At 35.5% G+C, this 17,756-nt stretch overlaps 6 protein-coding genes across 6 annotated transcripts; 3 read left to right on the plus strand and 3 right to left on the minus strand.

The window, feature by feature from the left end:
* Positions 1–2: 2 nt before the first annotated feature.
* On the minus strand, positions 3–2,334 carry DFA_01475 (protein serine/threonine kinase; the record flags this gene model as incomplete). Its single annotated transcript, XM_004359382.1, has 3 exons — positions 3–1,349; positions 1,413–1,522; positions 1,593–2,334. The coding sequence occupies 3 exons, from the start codon at positions 2,332–2,334 to the stop codon at positions 3–5; spliced, it is 2,199 nt and encodes a 732-aa protein (XP_004359439.1).
* A 500-nt stretch (positions 2,335–2,834) lies between these two features.
* On the minus strand, positions 2,835–4,278 carry DFA_01476 (uncharacterized protein; the record flags this gene model as incomplete). The annotated part of the gene is made up of 5 exons (XM_004359383.1): positions 2,835–3,151; positions 3,233–3,514; positions 3,596–3,809; positions 3,909–4,124; positions 4,222–4,278. 5 exons carry the CDS (start codon positions 4,276–4,278, stop codon positions 2,835–2,837), a joined length of 1,086 nt encoding a protein of 361 aa, XP_004359440.1.
* Positions 4,279–4,814: 536 nt separating this feature from the next.
* On the plus strand, positions 4,815–5,255 carry DFA_01477 (uncharacterized protein; the record flags this gene model as incomplete). Its single annotated transcript, XM_004359384.1, has 2 exons — positions 4,815–5,048; positions 5,199–5,255. The coding sequence occupies 2 exons, from the start codon at positions 4,815–4,817 to the stop codon at positions 5,253–5,255; spliced, it is 291 nt and encodes a 96-aa protein (XP_004359441.1).
* Positions 5,256–5,460: 205 nt separating this feature from the next.
* Positions 5,461–7,486, plus strand: DFA_01478 (uncharacterized protein; the record flags this gene model as incomplete). Its single annotated transcript, XM_004359385.1, has 3 exons — positions 5,461–5,653; positions 5,784–7,145; positions 7,476–7,486. 3 exons carry the CDS (start codon positions 5,461–5,463, stop codon positions 7,484–7,486), a joined length of 1,566 nt encoding a protein of 521 aa, XP_004359442.1.
* Positions 7,487–7,567: 81 nt separating this feature from the next.
* Positions 7,568–8,593, minus strand: srfA (MADS-box transcription factor; the record flags this gene model as incomplete). The annotated part of the gene is made up of 1 exon (XM_004359386.1): positions 7,568–8,593. The coding sequence occupies one exon, from the start codon at positions 8,591–8,593 to the stop codon at positions 7,568–7,570; it is 1,026 nt and encodes a 341-aa protein (XP_004359443.1).
* A 2,815-nt stretch (positions 8,594–11,408) lies between these two features.
* On the plus strand, positions 11,409–17,592 carry DFA_01480 (uncharacterized protein; the record flags this gene model as incomplete). Its single annotated transcript, XM_004359387.1, has 9 exons — positions 11,409–11,475; positions 12,922–12,960; positions 13,690–14,370; positions 14,453–14,853; positions 14,952–15,362; positions 15,544–15,562; positions 15,871–16,121; positions 16,450–16,911; positions 17,332–17,592. 9 exons carry the CDS (start codon positions 11,409–11,411, stop codon positions 17,590–17,592), a joined length of 2,592 nt encoding a protein of 863 aa, XP_004359444.1.
* Between the last annotated feature and the right edge of the window lie 164 nt (positions 17,593–17,756).

Below are 17,756 nucleotides of genomic sequence, written 5' to 3' on the forward strand. Positions count from 1 at the left end.
ATTTATTTAATTGAACCATCATCAAATGGAAGATTATTGTTAAAGAGACATGTGAGAATCTTTTGCTGTTGGCCAATTTCGTATGGATCAGATGTTGGATACAGTCCAATGACACCAAGTTGTTGGAGCTTGAGTTGTTGTTGGTTGGCCAAATGACGCATATCGTTTGCAATCTTGGTATCCATCTCGAGGAGCTCTCGTTTCATGTCTTCCATCATTCGTTTCTCTTCTCTTTCATTCTCAATAAGATGTAATTGCCGTATGTGTGGTTCTGCAGCGTCTGCCTTCTTTCTGTTGGCATCGTCTAGTGTCCTCTTTCGAATATAGAGCATATCTACAAGTCTCTTTCGGTCGTCCAACAATTTCCTCGTGAATTTCTTTTCCTCTTCTACAAGACTTCTAACTTGAAGTACTATCATTGGATTGCTTACTGCCTGTAACATTTGTTTCATATAAGCACTATCATCTGTATCTAATGTCGATTGTTGTTGTTGTTGGTTATTATTATCATTCTCTCCAGGTGTTAAAGAATCTAATAGTTTAGAGTCAAGTTGGAATGAAGATGAAGAGGAGGAGGTTGTTGTTGATTCGGGTACTGATGCAGCTGCAGCTGGTTGTTGATGTTGTTGTGATAATGGTACCAAGATCCTGGTGGGTATAGGTGTTCCAACGGGCATGGTGACAACTTTTTCTGGTACATTGTCAGTACTAGCATTCTTTTTCTGTAATGCAGCCAATGGAATGGGAGTACCTGCTGGCATGGTGACCACTCTCTCTGCATCAGAGTCTGAGTCTTTGGCATGTTGAACCAATTTAATAGGTCCACCAGACTCATCATCAGCATCGCTAGAATAGGCATCGTCTTTGGACATTGGTCCATACTTGCTAATTCCCTCACCCGAACTACTAATAGACACACCACCATGCCTTGATTTATGTTGTTGTTGTTGATGGTGTTGTTGTTGTTGCTGTTGTTGTTGTTTCTGATACTCTTGTTGTTTCTGATGTTCTTGTTGTTGTTGTAAAAGTAATTTCTTCTTTAGATCCTTCTTTTTCTTTTTTCTCTCTTGTTCATCTTTCAAATCTTGTTCCCGTTTCTTTTCCCAATTCACCAAATCCTTCCATTCCAGTGGTGATGGTATCACTGGTATTTCAATTGGATGTCTTGGTTTACCACTATTATTATTATTATTATTATTTGTTACAAGGCTTGCAACTTTGACTGGTTTCCGAGGAGGATGGAATAAATCAGGTAGAGGTCTGCCAAGATAAATCTTGTTTCTACGGAATTCAATAAAGTGTTTCTTTGTCAAATTAAAATTTCTATACAATTGCCTTAATATTGGTTCCTAAATAAATATACAAATTAATAAACTTTGGTCATAAATAATAATACAACTATATATACATACGTCTGTTATTTTCTCAATTGCAGATTTAAACAATACTTTTAATTTCTTATCATATCTATATTTTTTCAAATGAATATTATATTCATCTGTCATTTCACGAAAGTGTTCTACTATTATCTAAGGAGAGAGAGAGAGAGAAAGATAGAAAATGTTAATCTATCAAGTAATGCTATGTTTTACCTTCCAATTCATTAATATTTACAGTTTTATCATCATCGGTAATAGGATTTTTCTGTAAGAAAATGCCAACCAAATCAAGGAGTGAATCGATTCTAGTTTCTTCTTCGTGTCCAGAGTCTGTACATTCAGAGCTGTCTTCAGAAAAGACAATCTCTTGGTCAACATATTCCTCTTCTTGTTGGAATATTTCATGTTGGTTCGATTTCTTTTTCATGTTGGTTCCACCTTTTGGACGAAAGGGTCTATCCTTGTTGCCACTACGACCAGTTGTATTTCCATTAAATGCACCATCTTTCTTCTTGTTGTTATATTCTTGTAGTTTTTCAGGATTTTTTCCAAAGTTACTATAATTATTATTATTATTATTATTATTATTATTGTTGTTGTTGTTGTTTTTATTATTGTTATTGTTGTTATAGTTTGTACTACTAGTGCTTCCACCAGATTCTCCTTGAAAAGAACTTCCTCCACCATTGCTTTTACCACCAGTTTCATTGCTATCGATATCGGATGGTGCAGGTGCACTCGAATCATCATCCAATAAATCTGGATCGAATGGTATATGAGCTCTTACAAATTGATTATTACTACTACTACTACTATTGTTGTTATTGTTATTATTATTGTTATTATTGTTGGTGTCATTATTACCACGACTACTTCGATGATCTATACCAGAATAGATATCTTCGTCATGATCATTGATACTGAAATATTGAACCTTTTTACGTTCGCTACTCATTCTATCTATCTATCTAATTACTCTCTATCTTTGTTGTTGAAGATTAGTTGATGAAGGGGATATATAGTTACGATTGTTCTCTTCTCTCTCTCTCTCTTTCTCTATCTATCTTTGTACAATCTCAGAACCAATCACTCTCACCACAGAATCAATAATCATCAACAAAGAGAAGAGAGGTAAGTAGTATTTGATTACGAGCTAATAGTAATAGTAGTAATATTCAACACAAGTAATAGTATTATATGTTCTGATATCGAATACTATAGTATTTCTTTCGTTATTAGGTGATGCTTGTGAGAAGATAATTTTTTAAATGTGTTCCCTTGAAAATATTTCATTGCCCAGATCGCATTCAACAAAAAAACAAATAAATAATATATTAATATTAATATTATTATTAAAGATTGATATCTAGTTGTATTATATTTAATGGGAAATGTATAATAATAATAATAATAATAATAAAGACAAAAACAACACGACTATACTAGTAGGGGTGTTTAAAGTTGACCATGATGTCTGGCATAATAGACAGTACCCAAAAGATTCAAATTAGTTTGAACGGTTTGAATGTTGATTGGAGTGTTTTCAATCCAAGCCTTCTTTGGATGACAGTAGAATTGATCGAGAAGGAATGGTCTGTTGGCATCAAAGAAACGACTGTTATGAACGATATTGTCACCAATCAAATAGACACCGGTAGCCTTGAGACCAACTGCCAATTCTTGGGCACCCTTGAACAAGTAGGCATAATGAGCTTTCATTGCTTTGACTGATGCATTCTCTGGATCTGATGATGCATTGGCTTCATGTGCAACTGGTGGTAGTAGTAGAAAAATATATGATTAGAATCTAATTAATTACCCTGTCTTTGTATTTGTTGTTTTATGATACTCACTATCATGACCCAATTTAGTGTCACCACCACTATAGTATTTGTAACAGGCTACAAGACCACGTCCACTGACGATATCTTCATACTCTAGTGAGAATTGACGAGTTGGATCTTCATTTGGAATGATATTGTTGAGTAGGGCTTGTTCCTCTTTGTAATTTGGATGGTTTGGTCCATGTGGTGAGATTTGAATATGACCAAACTCTGATGGAGATACATAGTATTGTCCCTTTTTGTGATTGATTAAACCAACACCCAAACCAGTTCCTGGTGCCATTACAACAACTTTATATAAATAAATAAATAAATAAAGTTAATAAACCATTCCACATCTCATCTCTGGTCAATCCATTCTTTTCAACTTACAAATTTCAGAAGTACTTGGTCTAGTTGGAATGACGATACTAGTGAATTGTTTGGTATAGAAACCAACCAAATTATGTTTAATCAATGAAATCAATCCGTAACATCCACTTTCCAAATCATTCAAGAAAAAGGTCTTTCCAGATGGACATAATCTTTGTGGTAATTGAACTGGATCTAAAACAGCATCTGATTGATCATAATTTGTGAATCTATACTGTAAATATTATATATATATAATCATAAAGGCATCACACATTAGTTTAACCCTAGTTTTTGATATCTCTATACATTTTCATTCAGGTGTGATACAAACTCTATCAACATTTGAAGTTGGTCCAGCCATACAACAACAAGTGGCCAATGGAGGGTTTTGGAGTAATGGGTACAACTTTGTATCAGCAGATTTGACACCTTCAATGAGATCTACCACCTTGCTTGCTTTGAATGTTGATACTTCATAGGTTGATTGTTCAATCGATAAGATGATTCTAGTATTAGTTCCACCAATATCAATACCAAGATAATATTCCTATTTAAATCAAATAGTAGTAGAAAGGTACTATATTGTTAGTCAATCAGATTCATTATTAAAAGATTGTATCTTTTAGTATAGGTATAACACATACTGGATTGTGGAATGACTTAAAGTCGTTTTGAAGTTCTTCAAATGTCTTTGGATTCATCTTCTCTGTTGTTGCTATTGCTTGCGATACTTGAAATGAAACAACTTTCAATGAGCTTCACGACTCTATTATTGCAAGTTCACACATCCATACGAAAATTAAATTAAATAAAATTTGATGAAACTCCACACCCCCTCAAACCAAACCAAACCAAACCCTTTTTCATAGTGGTTGGATTTGTCTCAATGATCGTGGATATACTATATCAAGATATATATATAATTGGGAATATAATACTAATTTTAAAGAGTAAATCTCTTAAATCTTAAGGAATGTAGTATTCCTTAATATGTATGTTTTTCAGACCAATACCACATATATATCCTATCTAGATATTTATAATCCTAAAAGATTTATATTAATTTGAACCTGTCGACCAATTAATCATTGATTAACAAATAATTCATACTCTTTACTCTGTCATTTAAATGACGTAATGAATACTAAATTATATAGACTTTTAATATATAGAAAAGGATAAATGGATAGTAATATAATTCTAAATTCAATCATATTATTTAAATTAATTCTTAAATATGAAATTATTAATATTAATTGCCATTCTTTTTGTTGCATCATTTCTAGCAGTTTCAGGTGATCCTGAAGCTACTACATGTCCAGTCGTTTGCTATGCTACCAGTGACAATGGACAATGTCATTACCAGTGTGCTGCTGGGTGCCGTAAGACAGGTCCCCAAAATGTTGGCATGTTTATTGAAGCTCTGACCAATAAAGGGTATCCATGTAGATATGAAGGTGCTTCTGGTATAGTATGTACAAAAACTGCTGCTTTTGGTGCTTGTAACAGTCATTATTGGAAGTGTTGTTAATCCATCCTTCCTTTCTTTGATATGGGTTGTTAGACAATCAATAAATAAATAAATAAATCAATATTTTCCCTCTCTCTCTCTTCTTTGAAGGAAGGGAAAATCAATCAATCAAATATAATCTCACAATACAAATCATCATTAATATAATATATTTAGATATATATATATTATTATTATTATGAATTATTATTAAAATATCCTTAGTAGTCTTTGAAAATATTTAAAATTTTGTCGTCTTTGCTCACAATACTGCAGTATTTCATTGATCGATTAGACTACTAATACAGATATATATATAGAAAAGTCAGATAGATATCGATAGGAGTCGAGGAGTATAGTAGAGGAGAGAGAAATGGAAGATAAAGAACAAGGATATAGATTATTCGATATTGGGTTATGTGATGGAATACATATTGAATACCCTGACACTTGGAAGATAGCAAGAGTGACACAAAGAGTCTATGTCTTTTTACCACAAGGAAAGGAGTTGTCTGAAAGATACACCTCAAAGTCTGCAATCATGATTGTATCTGAAAATCTTAAAGGTTGGTATACTATGATCAATGATTCAAGGTTGATATACTAACCAATCGAGTTAATATTGTTATGTGTATCATCTCATCAACAACAACAACAACAACTATTACTTCTTCTTCTTCTTCTTCTTCTATAAAGAGAAATTAAATGGTGAAGTTACATTCCCAAAATATGTAGATATGATGACCAAATCATTAAAAGAAGATGCATTGAGAGTGGTCGATGGTTATGAAACTGGGATTGGGCCAGATGGCAAAGAAGGTCATTATTGGCGATACGATTTCACAGAGAGCGAGTTTATAGACGAGTATGTAATGTTGGATGGTGACACACTCTACACGGTGCAGTTGACAACTGGATCGGCAAAAGATAGAGAGGAATTGGGACCACTGCTCAAGCACATGGCAAGTACATTTAAATTGGTGAGACGAACGGGTCTCAAGTTTGCATACCTCGCACCACACGATATTGTGTGGGAGGCGTGTCGAGAGAATGGCGCTAAATTGGATACATACATGCAAGTCACCTCGTATCTACCCTCGCAGCGATCGCCATTTTGGAAGCGTCATTCTGACGATGCCAAGGGTAACCGTATAGTGATGAAGTCGACATTGGTCGACGACCTCGTGTTGAGCTTCAAAGTGGGTAAGACCGGCCTGCCCGCCGAAACGTTTATAGAGACGTTGCACGGACAACTGTCCAAAGACTCGATTGCACAGTCGGTTGTCAAGACGACCGTCGCCAAAGAAGACACTGAACACGCGACACTCGGTCTCCCCGACTACAAACACACCGCCGTTCGATTCCAAACCAAGTTCCAAACCACCAAACAAGACGATAAGGACACAGCCAAGACATACAGCAGCGAGACGATCATCGTGATTGTCGAAGACACCTATATCCAATTTGGCATATCTGCGTTGGAAGGCGAGATGCATCGCTACCACCCACTCTTTAACGCAATCTATTCGTCTCTGCGACTCAAAGAGGTAGCTCGTGAAAATGAAATCAAAGCAGACACTAGAGTTGGCTCACTCGCACAGTACAACCTCTACTGCAACCTCATGTCCAATTTTTCAGTGCTCATTCCCATCCAACTCAACATCTCAGAGCACAGTGGTCACAACAACCTCATCTTTGTGTCGACCAAAGACAGTTCACACATTGCCGAAATATCAGTTGAAAGACTACCATTTGACGATCCAACATCCACCGTACCAATCTCATTGATCGAGTATCACAACGACACCAAACTACTCTTTTCATCACAACTGCAATCAATGAAAATGATCAATGAAAAACCAGCAAGAATGGGTAAATACAAAGCAGCCAGTATGTTGTTTGACTCTGCCGTCAGAGTTGGATCACCCAACCCAAATGTCATGTCTGAAATTGAAATTGAAAGATATCTTGTCAAATTGGCTGTCATGCAAGGTAACATTGGTGTTAAAATATCAATGAAATCATTACAAGATAAATTTCAAGATTCCTATGATACAAGTATGTTTACTTTTGATAGTTTTAAATTATTAAAATAATAAATCAAATAAATAATACTATATATAGCCAATATTGGTTGTTGTTTTAAGGGTTTTATAGAAACCAGTTTTAGTTTTGTTTATTTATTTAAATTTACAATGATTTTTTAGGTTTGGTTTGGTTTGAGTTGGGTAGGGTTTGGTCGTGACATGAAGGGGAGGGTGATCAGGAATTAATATATTAATTATTAATTATTATTTTGAACGCATTATATATAAATATTGTTGGGTGGTGTGTTTTGGATGGATGAGTGTTGAGTTGAGTAGAGTTGAGTTGAGTAATATTATATAGGTAACAAATAAAAACTGTGATATAAATATATGTAGGTAGGTTGATTATTATTATTGATTATTATTATTTTAGATTATTATTAATATTATTATTTAATTTGATGGATAACCTTGAAGTAAACCAGTAGTTGGATAAGAAGCGTATTGAGTTGGAGAGGTTGGAGAAGATGAAGCACTTCCTACATAACCTCGATTTCCATTACTGATTGATTGAGCGTAATAACCACCAACTGCGTACATTTGAGTGTTTTGATATCCCAAATGATCAATTTGAGATGGAAGATATTTGTCGACAACCCCTCCTTTACCTCGAGCTCTCTCCTCGACCACTTTGTCGCCAATCTCTGAATTGTACAATGCATCTGCGCCAGAGTATCCCATAGCCATCAATGACTCTGGGTATTGTTGTGATAGGTGTTGTTGCAAGGCCTGGTGTTGGTGCATTGCTTGGATTGCTTGTTGAGTTGGTGATGGATGTTGTTGTTGTTGTTGCTGTTGTTGTTGCATTTGTTGTTGGTGTGCTTGTTGTTGGGCTTGTTGTTGGGCTTGTTGTTGGGCTTGTTGGGCAGCTTGTTGCTGAGCTTGTTGCTGTGCTTGTTGTTGGGCAGCTTGTTGTTGTTGTTGTTGGGCTTGGTGATGAGAGGTGGTGTTGGTGGGGGTACGCGTCATACTGCTCGACGTGGCAATGGGTGATGAGTTGATATTGGTGTCTGGTGTGTTGAGACATTGTTGGATGAAATTCTTGCCGTCGGCTCTAGTGATGAGGGGTTGCAACTTGGATGTTGCAAATGTGTAAACGTGTCCAGTTTCACTGGCAACAAGCAGGAGAACCTGGGTTCCGGTCAGAGTCGACAATTCGTATGCCTTTTTCATGATGCCAGCCTTTCTCTTGCTAAATGTAATATGACGTCTGCTCTTGTCGTCGATAAACTCGATCTTTATCTTTCTGCGACCGGCCTTTTTTGGTGTGTCCAACGAGCCACCTGGCGAGGTTGGGTCAGATGTGTCTTCATCCTTGACATGGCTGATATCGTCCAACGAGGTGGGCGATGGTGTCGAGTTGGGTGACGATGGTTGAGTAGTGAATAATCCGTTGGAGTTTGTAATAATGGGAGCCATGTTTAGACTCATTGTTCAAAGAATCTTTGAAAAAAACTTTTAAATTGAATAATAAATAAATTAAATAAATAAATTGATGTTGAGATTAATATATAATATGGATGGATGGTTCGTAGTGGTGGTGGTGGGTTTAGACTATTTAAATAAATAAATAAATAAAAGATTAGTATTTAATAAATAATTAAATAAATAATTTGATGAACAAAAAGAAATGGAAAAAGCTATTATAAATAACTTGGCAATGTGAATAAACAAGAGAGGAGAGAGAAAGGGAAGGATGGATCTTAAAAAAGATGGATAGAACAAAATATTGATAGATCAAGTAGTATTTGATCTTTTTAAATCCAAAAATAGTGTGGGTGTTTTGAAATCCTGATTGTTTGATGAGACGAATGGAAATTGTTATCTTTGTTTAAAAAACAGTGGGACAGTGATGAAAAGATGGATGGTACTATTTAATTTTTAGATACAATTTTGGTTGGGATGGGTTGATGGAAGAGAAGAATTGATGGTTGACTAAAACTAAAATTTACTCTCAAAAGGTTTTGTTTTTTTTTTCGTTTGGGGAATCCCAGATATTTTTGTTGTACAACGATTATTATCTTTTGTGTTGATTGGATTTTGATTGATAATTTAATTTAAATATTATTATTATTATTATTTTATAAAAATAATATAAAATTTAAAACAATTGTTTTGTTTGTTGTTGTTGCGTTGTGATTCAACAAAAGTAGCAGCAACAACAATAAGAGAACAAAAGAGTTTTACCTTTGGTGTTGGTGTTCAATGATTGATCTATCATGATGGATGCTGCATGCTTGCTGCTGTTGAGAACCAAAATTTAAAATCCAACAAACATCCAGCCAGCCATCCCCAGCATCATCACAACCACCACTCACAACAGCTACATTGACAACAGTTGTGTTGTTATTCTTGCTGCTACTGGTGTTGGTGATGATGGAAAGAATCAACAGCAGCAGTAGTAGTAGTAGTAGCAGCAGTAGCAGAAATTTAAAATAATGTGTAGTAGGTGGCTGGTGCACCAGCTCCTGCACCAACATCAGTCGGTAGCAACAGTAGCAGCGGTAAGAATAACAACAACAACACAACAATTACACAATAGAGAGAGAGTTGATATGGAGAGAGGAAGAGAGAGAGAGGAGGGAAGCATAGAGTAACCGTCATTTCCAATTAAAAGCACAACTCTCCATCCTTCCAGCTTTTTTTTTTCACTCTCTAGAGTGTTGTCACATTTCAGCGATGTGTGAAAGACACACACACTAAACACTAAACATTAAACACCACTAGTTTCCATCTGATAATAATTTGCATTGATGATGGAGGAGGGAAAGGAGAGAGAGGAGAGAGAAATATGGATGATGATGGCGTACCCATCGCATCCTACCAAAAAAAATAATAGACATCATCACACCCACACCCACACCCACAACACAACACACCTACCTATGCAATTGTAATTATCATGATTCATGAGTTATACAATCAAATCACAGGTCAGAGGTAGTAGTAGTAGTAGTAGTTGATGAGGAGAGAGGGGAACAAACAGTTCATTTTGTGTTATCCAAGTGTTTTTAATCTTCCTTTCCAGTTTTTACACAACTTCTCCTCTCCTGCTGTTGTGATCTTGTTTTTAATTCACAAACACACACAATCCTTGACACGACACACAAACAAACACATAAACACTGTTGTGACTGACTGAGAGTATTGATTTTTTTTTTCTTCATCTCCATCCACCCACCCACCGAAACGATTAAAATGTGGTGTATAGATAAGAGTGGTAGTTGGTGGTAGTAGTTATGATAACGAACAACAACAACAATAACACATTGCACTACATCTTTTAGGTTGTGTTGTTGAACTGCTTAAAATAACATTTTAAAAACACAACAACTATAACAGAAAAGCACAAATTATTTACATTGTATATACTGATTGTGGTATTTACAGTATTAATGATGATGATGTTGTTGTTGGTTGATGATTGATGATGGATACCAACCATCATATATCTTTGCATAACATGTGTAGGTGTGTGTGTCGGTGTGTAGGTGTGGATGGATGGATGGATGGATAAATGGATGGATATGGAATAGAGAAGAAGAAGGAGGAGGAGGAGGATGATGACCTAGAGGTGTGTGGGGGACAAACAAACCATTCTTTTAAATGAATGGCATTCCAACAATAACAACAACAACTCAACTTTTGATGTTTTGTTGGTGTTGGTATCTTCATCAATCAACAAACTAAACAATTGAATGGCTGCACTCACACACACTCACACTGTTTAAATTCTTCATGATTCCACTATTTCTCCTACCCCTCCTCAACAACATCAACATTGTCAAACATGACATGATGATAATGATCTGGTGTGTTACGCAGCGAGTAAATGGAATAATAATATAAATGGTTTGAAAAAGCAGAAAGGAAAATAATCATAAAGAATTATTCCCTCGTTTGATCTAGCTCTTTCTCACAAATACATGTACTCGTCCTACTCGGTTAAATCTTCGTCTTGCTTCCAACTCGTGCATGAGGGTGATTTTACTCCGTACCCTTCTCTTTGTACCATATCCATCTGGACTGGACGGATACACTTTTGCGAAACTTTCCAATAAAGCAGAAAAAATAACAACAATTGGAAGAAAAAAAGGTAGATGATAAACTGTTTTTGTTGTTTTGATGATGATGATGATGTTGATAATAATGTTGCTTTGAATAGATTCATTCTTTTGTCGAGAAACGATGTATTACAAATAAAGAAGATGTGGATTTTTAATGGGGGTGTTGGATGGAAAGAAAGTATGATCAATCACAAAGGGTTGTAGAAAAACAAGAAGGCTGGCTGTCTGATGATTGTCAGCAACAACAATCAAACGAGTTGAGATGGGATGGGATCCAACCATCCAATCCATGAATTTTAAAAATAGTCATGTGGTCAACCCATTGGATTGGATATGATAGTATAGGATGGATGGAAATATTATTTCCAAAAAAAAAAAAAACAAAAAAAAAAACAAAAAGAGAAAAACAATAATAGATAAATATTTGTTTTTTTAAAATCTTACCTTTTTTTGATTATTTGATATATATAATATTATTTGTTCTATTCGTTTCGGATTTGGATTTGTTTGATTTTACAATAAAAGGGTAGTAGTATTATATTTTTAACTTTACTTTTTTTTTTTTGAAATAAAACAATTTCAATGCAAAATGGTTGGGATGGTTGGTGATTTGGTTGGTATGTTGTGGTAGGGAAGTAGGTGATGATCGCACTTGGTTTGTTGGATGTATAATAATAATTCTACTACTTCTAGATAATTATCTAAAGGATATATATTCCTAAATATGTGTAAAATAATAATAATTATTAAAACTATATTTTATATATATTATATATTATATTATTGACCAAAGGAATAATAGTATTGTTTATCCTATTTGGGTATTCCTGTTTTACTTTCTCTGACCAACATCGCTGTGACCAGACAAAGGCAATGATAAATCTCTCCCACGGATGCGTGTGGGTAGTGAACTGCTTCTTAGTTAAAAAATGTTCCAAGCTTGGGTTTTGATAATGGTGGTGGGTGTGGTGTGGTGTGGTGGTAGATGTGAGGGGGGGAAAACAGAAATAAAGGAATTGCGATAGACATGTGAAAGGAATGAATTTGCGATGGAACCCTAAACACCTCGAAATGCAAAATAATAGTAGAATTTGACAGAGTCTGGTTGGTATGAAAAAATAAAGTAAAATTGAATAAATGCATCTCTTGGAGGATGAATAAAGGAAACAGCCAGTCATATCATCCAACACTTTGAGAAATTGGTTATAGAACCATATGGAATAGGGAACAAACAAAATAGTTGTGAACAAACAACAAAAACGATGAAGACAAAAGTAGAGAATAGTTGTGAAAATTAAGATGGATCGAATTCTAGTTGATATCAATTTTATGATGTCATAAAGATGAATTGATTTTTTTTTGTTTTGTTTTGGTTTTTGTTGTAACCTTTTGATATATATAATTATTACTATTAATGGTAATAAATATTAATTCTATTATTATTATTAATTATTATTATTTTTGAACTAAAATTATTATTATGATTTATTATTATGATTTATCTGATTAAATAATATTATTAAATTATCCCTTGATTGGGAAATATAATATTTATAAATTATAAATTATAAATATATTGTTACTTACTAATTAATTAATTTACAATAAATAATAATATCTCTAACTCTAAAAAACTATATTTATTTTTAAATGAAAGGAAAACTATTTAATTTCTTTTAGATGGTATTGGGGAAACCAAAGGATTTGGTCAAATCGATTGTATGACAGAAACAAGTGTCGACACCAACAAAGAGATGTAAAGCAAAAGAAGAAGGAGTTAAACTATTATTGATGGATGACAAGGGAGAGAGTGAGGGATCAGTGATCAGCTGGGGAAAAGCCTCCGTTCAAACAGCCATGATTTCATTTATCTATCTTTAGCAATGGTTGAATTGAGACAAAGAGAGAGGTAGAGAGATGTGGGTGGGTGTTGAAAAAGTAGGAGGAATTCGATCCATTCTCTGATTGAGATGAATGGTTCTTCATCTCTGTTTATACTGTGATTCAAGTGGGTGTGGTGTGTTGGGTTTTAATCTCAATCTACATGGATTGTGATTGATTTTTGATCAATGATCAACACAATCCCCCTATACTTTTAAGCGATCGATCTTCATATACATTTTTCACTCAACGAAGTTCTGCTACTACTACTATTGTTTATTATTCTCTTCAACAACAATGACTACTATGGTATTAAAAAACAACACACAATTGTTGACCCACTCTCAATCCACCCACTCCACCAACCACACACTACAATGATATTTTAATGAAAAAGACGAATAAATTGTGGATGGTGTATACAATTCTACATTTGGAAATAAATATATTGATTATGATTGCAATAGATAGATAGGTTTGATTCACTACCTCATTTTGATTATCACATATTTATATATTTATTTTAATTTAGATAGATAATAATAGTTTAGTATTATTTTTTTTTAGTTAGGATGGATCAATTGAAACAACTTTTGTTGTTTTTATTCATTTTAATTTTAGTTAATATTAAATGTACAATTAGTATTAGTCAGAAAGTAGTAGACGATAATCAACTACGATTATGTAATAATGGTGGAGTGTACTTTGACAGAGAGTGTATATGTGCAGCTGGTTATAAAGGATCGGAATGTGAGTTGTTTGATGCCACATCATCACCAATCACAAGTAATACAACAACCAATACAAAGTTACCATGTGGTGAAGCAAGAGATGGAGATATCAATATAGGACCACTATGTTGTTGGTCAAAATCTAGAACTTCAAAGAATACAACTAACCTTGGACAAACTGCTTGGTTCTTGGATGACAACTCTGAAATTGTTCAACACGCCAAGATTCGTCGACTATTAAAGACTTATGGTCCATGGGATGAAAACGATATCAACTATCTTAAACATCATGTCTCTGTACAAGGAGAATTGCCCTTTGGACGTGACCGTACCAAACTAGTCTATGCTCTTCGATACCACAACAACACCGACAAGCTCCAATACCTACCAAGAGAATGCAATCAAGAAAACAAACCACCATTGGCATTTGTCATGTTGATCACCAGTTATGACTCTCAAACATTTAAAACATTAATGAAATTATTATATTCAACTAAACATTATTATGTTATTAATAGTATGTTCAAACATCAAAAAGAAAGAAAATAATAATAATATAATATTAATAATATTAAATTCTTTTTTAATTTCTTTCTTAGTTGATAAAAGACATGAAAATGATATAAAAGAAATTGAAAAGGATGCACTTGAAATATTCCAATCTAAATTGACAGTAGAACAAAAAGAAAAGAATTACCCTATGAATATTAGAGTGATGGATTCTCCATTTATGGGGTATTGGGGTGCTCCATCATTGGTGTATATGGAGTTAACATCATACACCTTTTTGTTTGATATGGTTAAACAAAGAAGAAGTATTGGTATTGCATCTGGTTTGTCGAATCAAGATAGTTTTACTCAATTCTCTCATGTCATCAACTTTAGTGGTAATGACATGCCACTCAAATCACTTGCCAATTTTGAATCTTTACTTTGTTCCAATTTCCAAACAAACTATTTACAACATTATGATCTTGAAAATTATAAACCTAGATATAATGTAAGTAGAGTAGATTCAAATATATATTTGAATCAAATAATATTATTTGTATTGGCTGACCTTTTCCTTTTCTTTCTTTTTTCTTTTTATCTCTTTAGACGACATGGTATTTAAAAGAAAATAATTTCCAAAAAGTAGATGAAATGGTATTTGATAAATATGATTGTGGAGAGATGGGATCATTAAAACAATTTGAATTGGCAACTGGTGGTTATGGCAGTCAATGGCATTTGGTTCGTTATGAATTTGCCTATCATGCCATAAGCGATCTACGTTCTATTGAAAGAATGTTGTCACTTAAATTCACATCGATTCCAGATGAAGCATTCTTCCAAGCCATTAAATACTTTTATCCTCTCTATCCCAACCAACAATGGTTGGATTCTAGAAGAATGACTCTATGGTCCAAGAATGCACATATCCCAAGCAGACGTTATGCAGTCGAGAAACAAGATATAGACAACTTGGATACCAATCTATTATTTGTTAGAAAGGTCTATGATCAAGATGTTAGAGAATTAATAATTGAAAAATTCAATCTATTAAATTAGAGAAATAAAAGAAATAAATACATAAATATAATTGTTTATAACATACGTACATACCATATATAGCTTGCATACTATACACCAACAGTCATCTTAATCATTGTGAACTTGCATACAGATCAGGTTTTATCATTTAAAACAGGGTGCACCCGATACTATAGGTAAGTTCACAATGATTGAGAGCAGTGGCAATACGGAAAATAGAATACCGATTATAAAATATTGTCGCTGATGATTAACAACCGGTTGCTTGGTTTCCACTCAGCCATCATCAACGAGAATCAAACTGGTTTCGTACCGAAGTGATCGATTACTCCAATCGCAATAAACAGTCTGGTTTTATTACATTATGCGATTTTCATAAAGCATTTGACTCGATCTCCCATGTTGCCATCAAAGACATTGAGAGCCTCGATGACAATCATCAAATCTTATTCATTGTCCAAGTTAACCTACTTCCTTTACATAGAAACATTGGGAAAAGAAGAGGTTGGTCAGTTGAATAGTCTGATTAATTGGTTTCTTTACTCTCCAGCATCGTCAACATACATCAAAGATTACAGATACCGGAACAACATCGCCAGACCCAGAGCAGCTCCCCACTGGTCTAAAGGTGGCATCGGTCTCTGGGACATGGACGTCCGTCAAGTCGCCCAAAAAGCTTGGACGATGAACAGGTTCCTCGCCAACCCTTCAGCCAACCCACTGTCATACCGCAAGGTATGGACTAGTCATATGTTGGGTGAATATCTACGACCCGGCTCGTTGTCCAACAGCTCCAATTATTTCCAAACATGCTGGGAGGCGTGGCGACAATTGTACGATGCCACCCACCCTGACCCCTTCCCTGGCTTTGGCCCCTACCTACCAACCCACATCTCTAGCAAGGATGCTCCTGCCCACTCTGGATCGTCTAACCACGCCTCAACTAGAGACAGTTCGTCACAACAAGACACGCCAATTGAATTGAAGAGCATCTATCTTGCACTCTTAGCCGCCAACCAACCATCGACCTCCCAGAGAACCACTGGCCAAAAAGAAATTGAAGGTTTGTTTGGCACCAGCCTCGACCCAATCTTTGTTGCCATCACATCCATCAAGTGTCCAACCGCTAGAGATACTCTTCCGATTCTTTGCTAGGATCATGAAGCGCACTCCAGCAGACACCCGAGACATGTGTGCTGCATGCCACACCGTGTTTGACGATTCGATTCACTCCTCTATAGCCATACATTATTTGTTTGATTGTATCCACATCCAATCTCGTGCTCCTCTGTTTAGCAAACTGCTGCTCGATTGGACCGATAACCGAGTACAGTGGAATGTACATGTCCCTGGACTTTACCAAACAGAGGGCACATCCACACCGCTACTCATTAATGCTGTCGCTATTCTCTTCCATCGCGCATGGTGCCACCATGCGCATGTTTCTTTCTACACCAACAATGCCAACAACCAATATGCGATCGATACAAATGAAGTCGCAATCGTCACCAGTCGTCTCAAATCTGTAATATACCTAGAGTACCTAAAGCTAGTTGATCACTGCAAGTCTAAACTGTCTAAATGCCAACCTAATCGTTGGCCGCTAACCAGTCTCGAACTAGTCGCGCAATGTAAACGTTTCTCTGTCACCTGGGGAAAACTCGCGGCTCCCTACCCTATCCCTTCATTCTTGCTAGTAGATACCATTATATAACCTTCTCTCTCTAAACCTCTAAAACTTGTATTTTAAACTCTTATTAATAATAAAACAAAAAAGACTATCACGGATGTGAATGGTGGTAGTCATAGATGTTAAAAAAAAAAAAAAAAAAAGAAAATAGAAAAATAATCATGTTGGGATGTACGGCTCCAACTGTAAAACGACACGAAGCCCAACCCATTCCCTGGTTAAGGTCTCAACCTGCCAAAACTCATTACCTCCAAGCAGGGACCTGAAGAACCAGAGGAACCAATCGACCTCAAACAGATCTATGCTGCTCTCCAAGCATCCATCCAACCAACCAAGGTAATAACAAAGACGGTCGACCAAAAGGAAATCGAACGACTCTTTGCCACCAGCATTGAACGCGATCTTCGAAGCTGTGGCGATGGTCAAGTGTCCTACAGTAAGAGACACCCTCTTCCGATTCCTTGCAAGAGCCATGAAAAGGTCCCTGACGACGCAACCAATACGCAGCGTGCCTAACCAAATTCGATGAATCCATTCACACGGCACCAGTCATCCACAATCTCTTCGACTGCATCCACATCCAACCATCTCGACGTTCAGCAAGCTGCTACTCGACTGGACCGACAATAGAGTGCAGTGGAATGTTGGATGCATGCTCTAAACTTTACAACGCACAGAGT

The sequence above is a fragment of the Cavenderia fasciculata genome (genome assembly GCF_000203815.1).
Source record: "Cavenderia fasciculata unplaced genomic scaffold Scf_Dfasci-F-a-25c12.r2-5, whole genome shotgun sequence".
Lineage (NCBI taxonomy): Eukaryota > Evosea > Eumycetozoa > Acytosteliales > Cavenderiaceae > Cavenderia > Cavenderia fasciculata.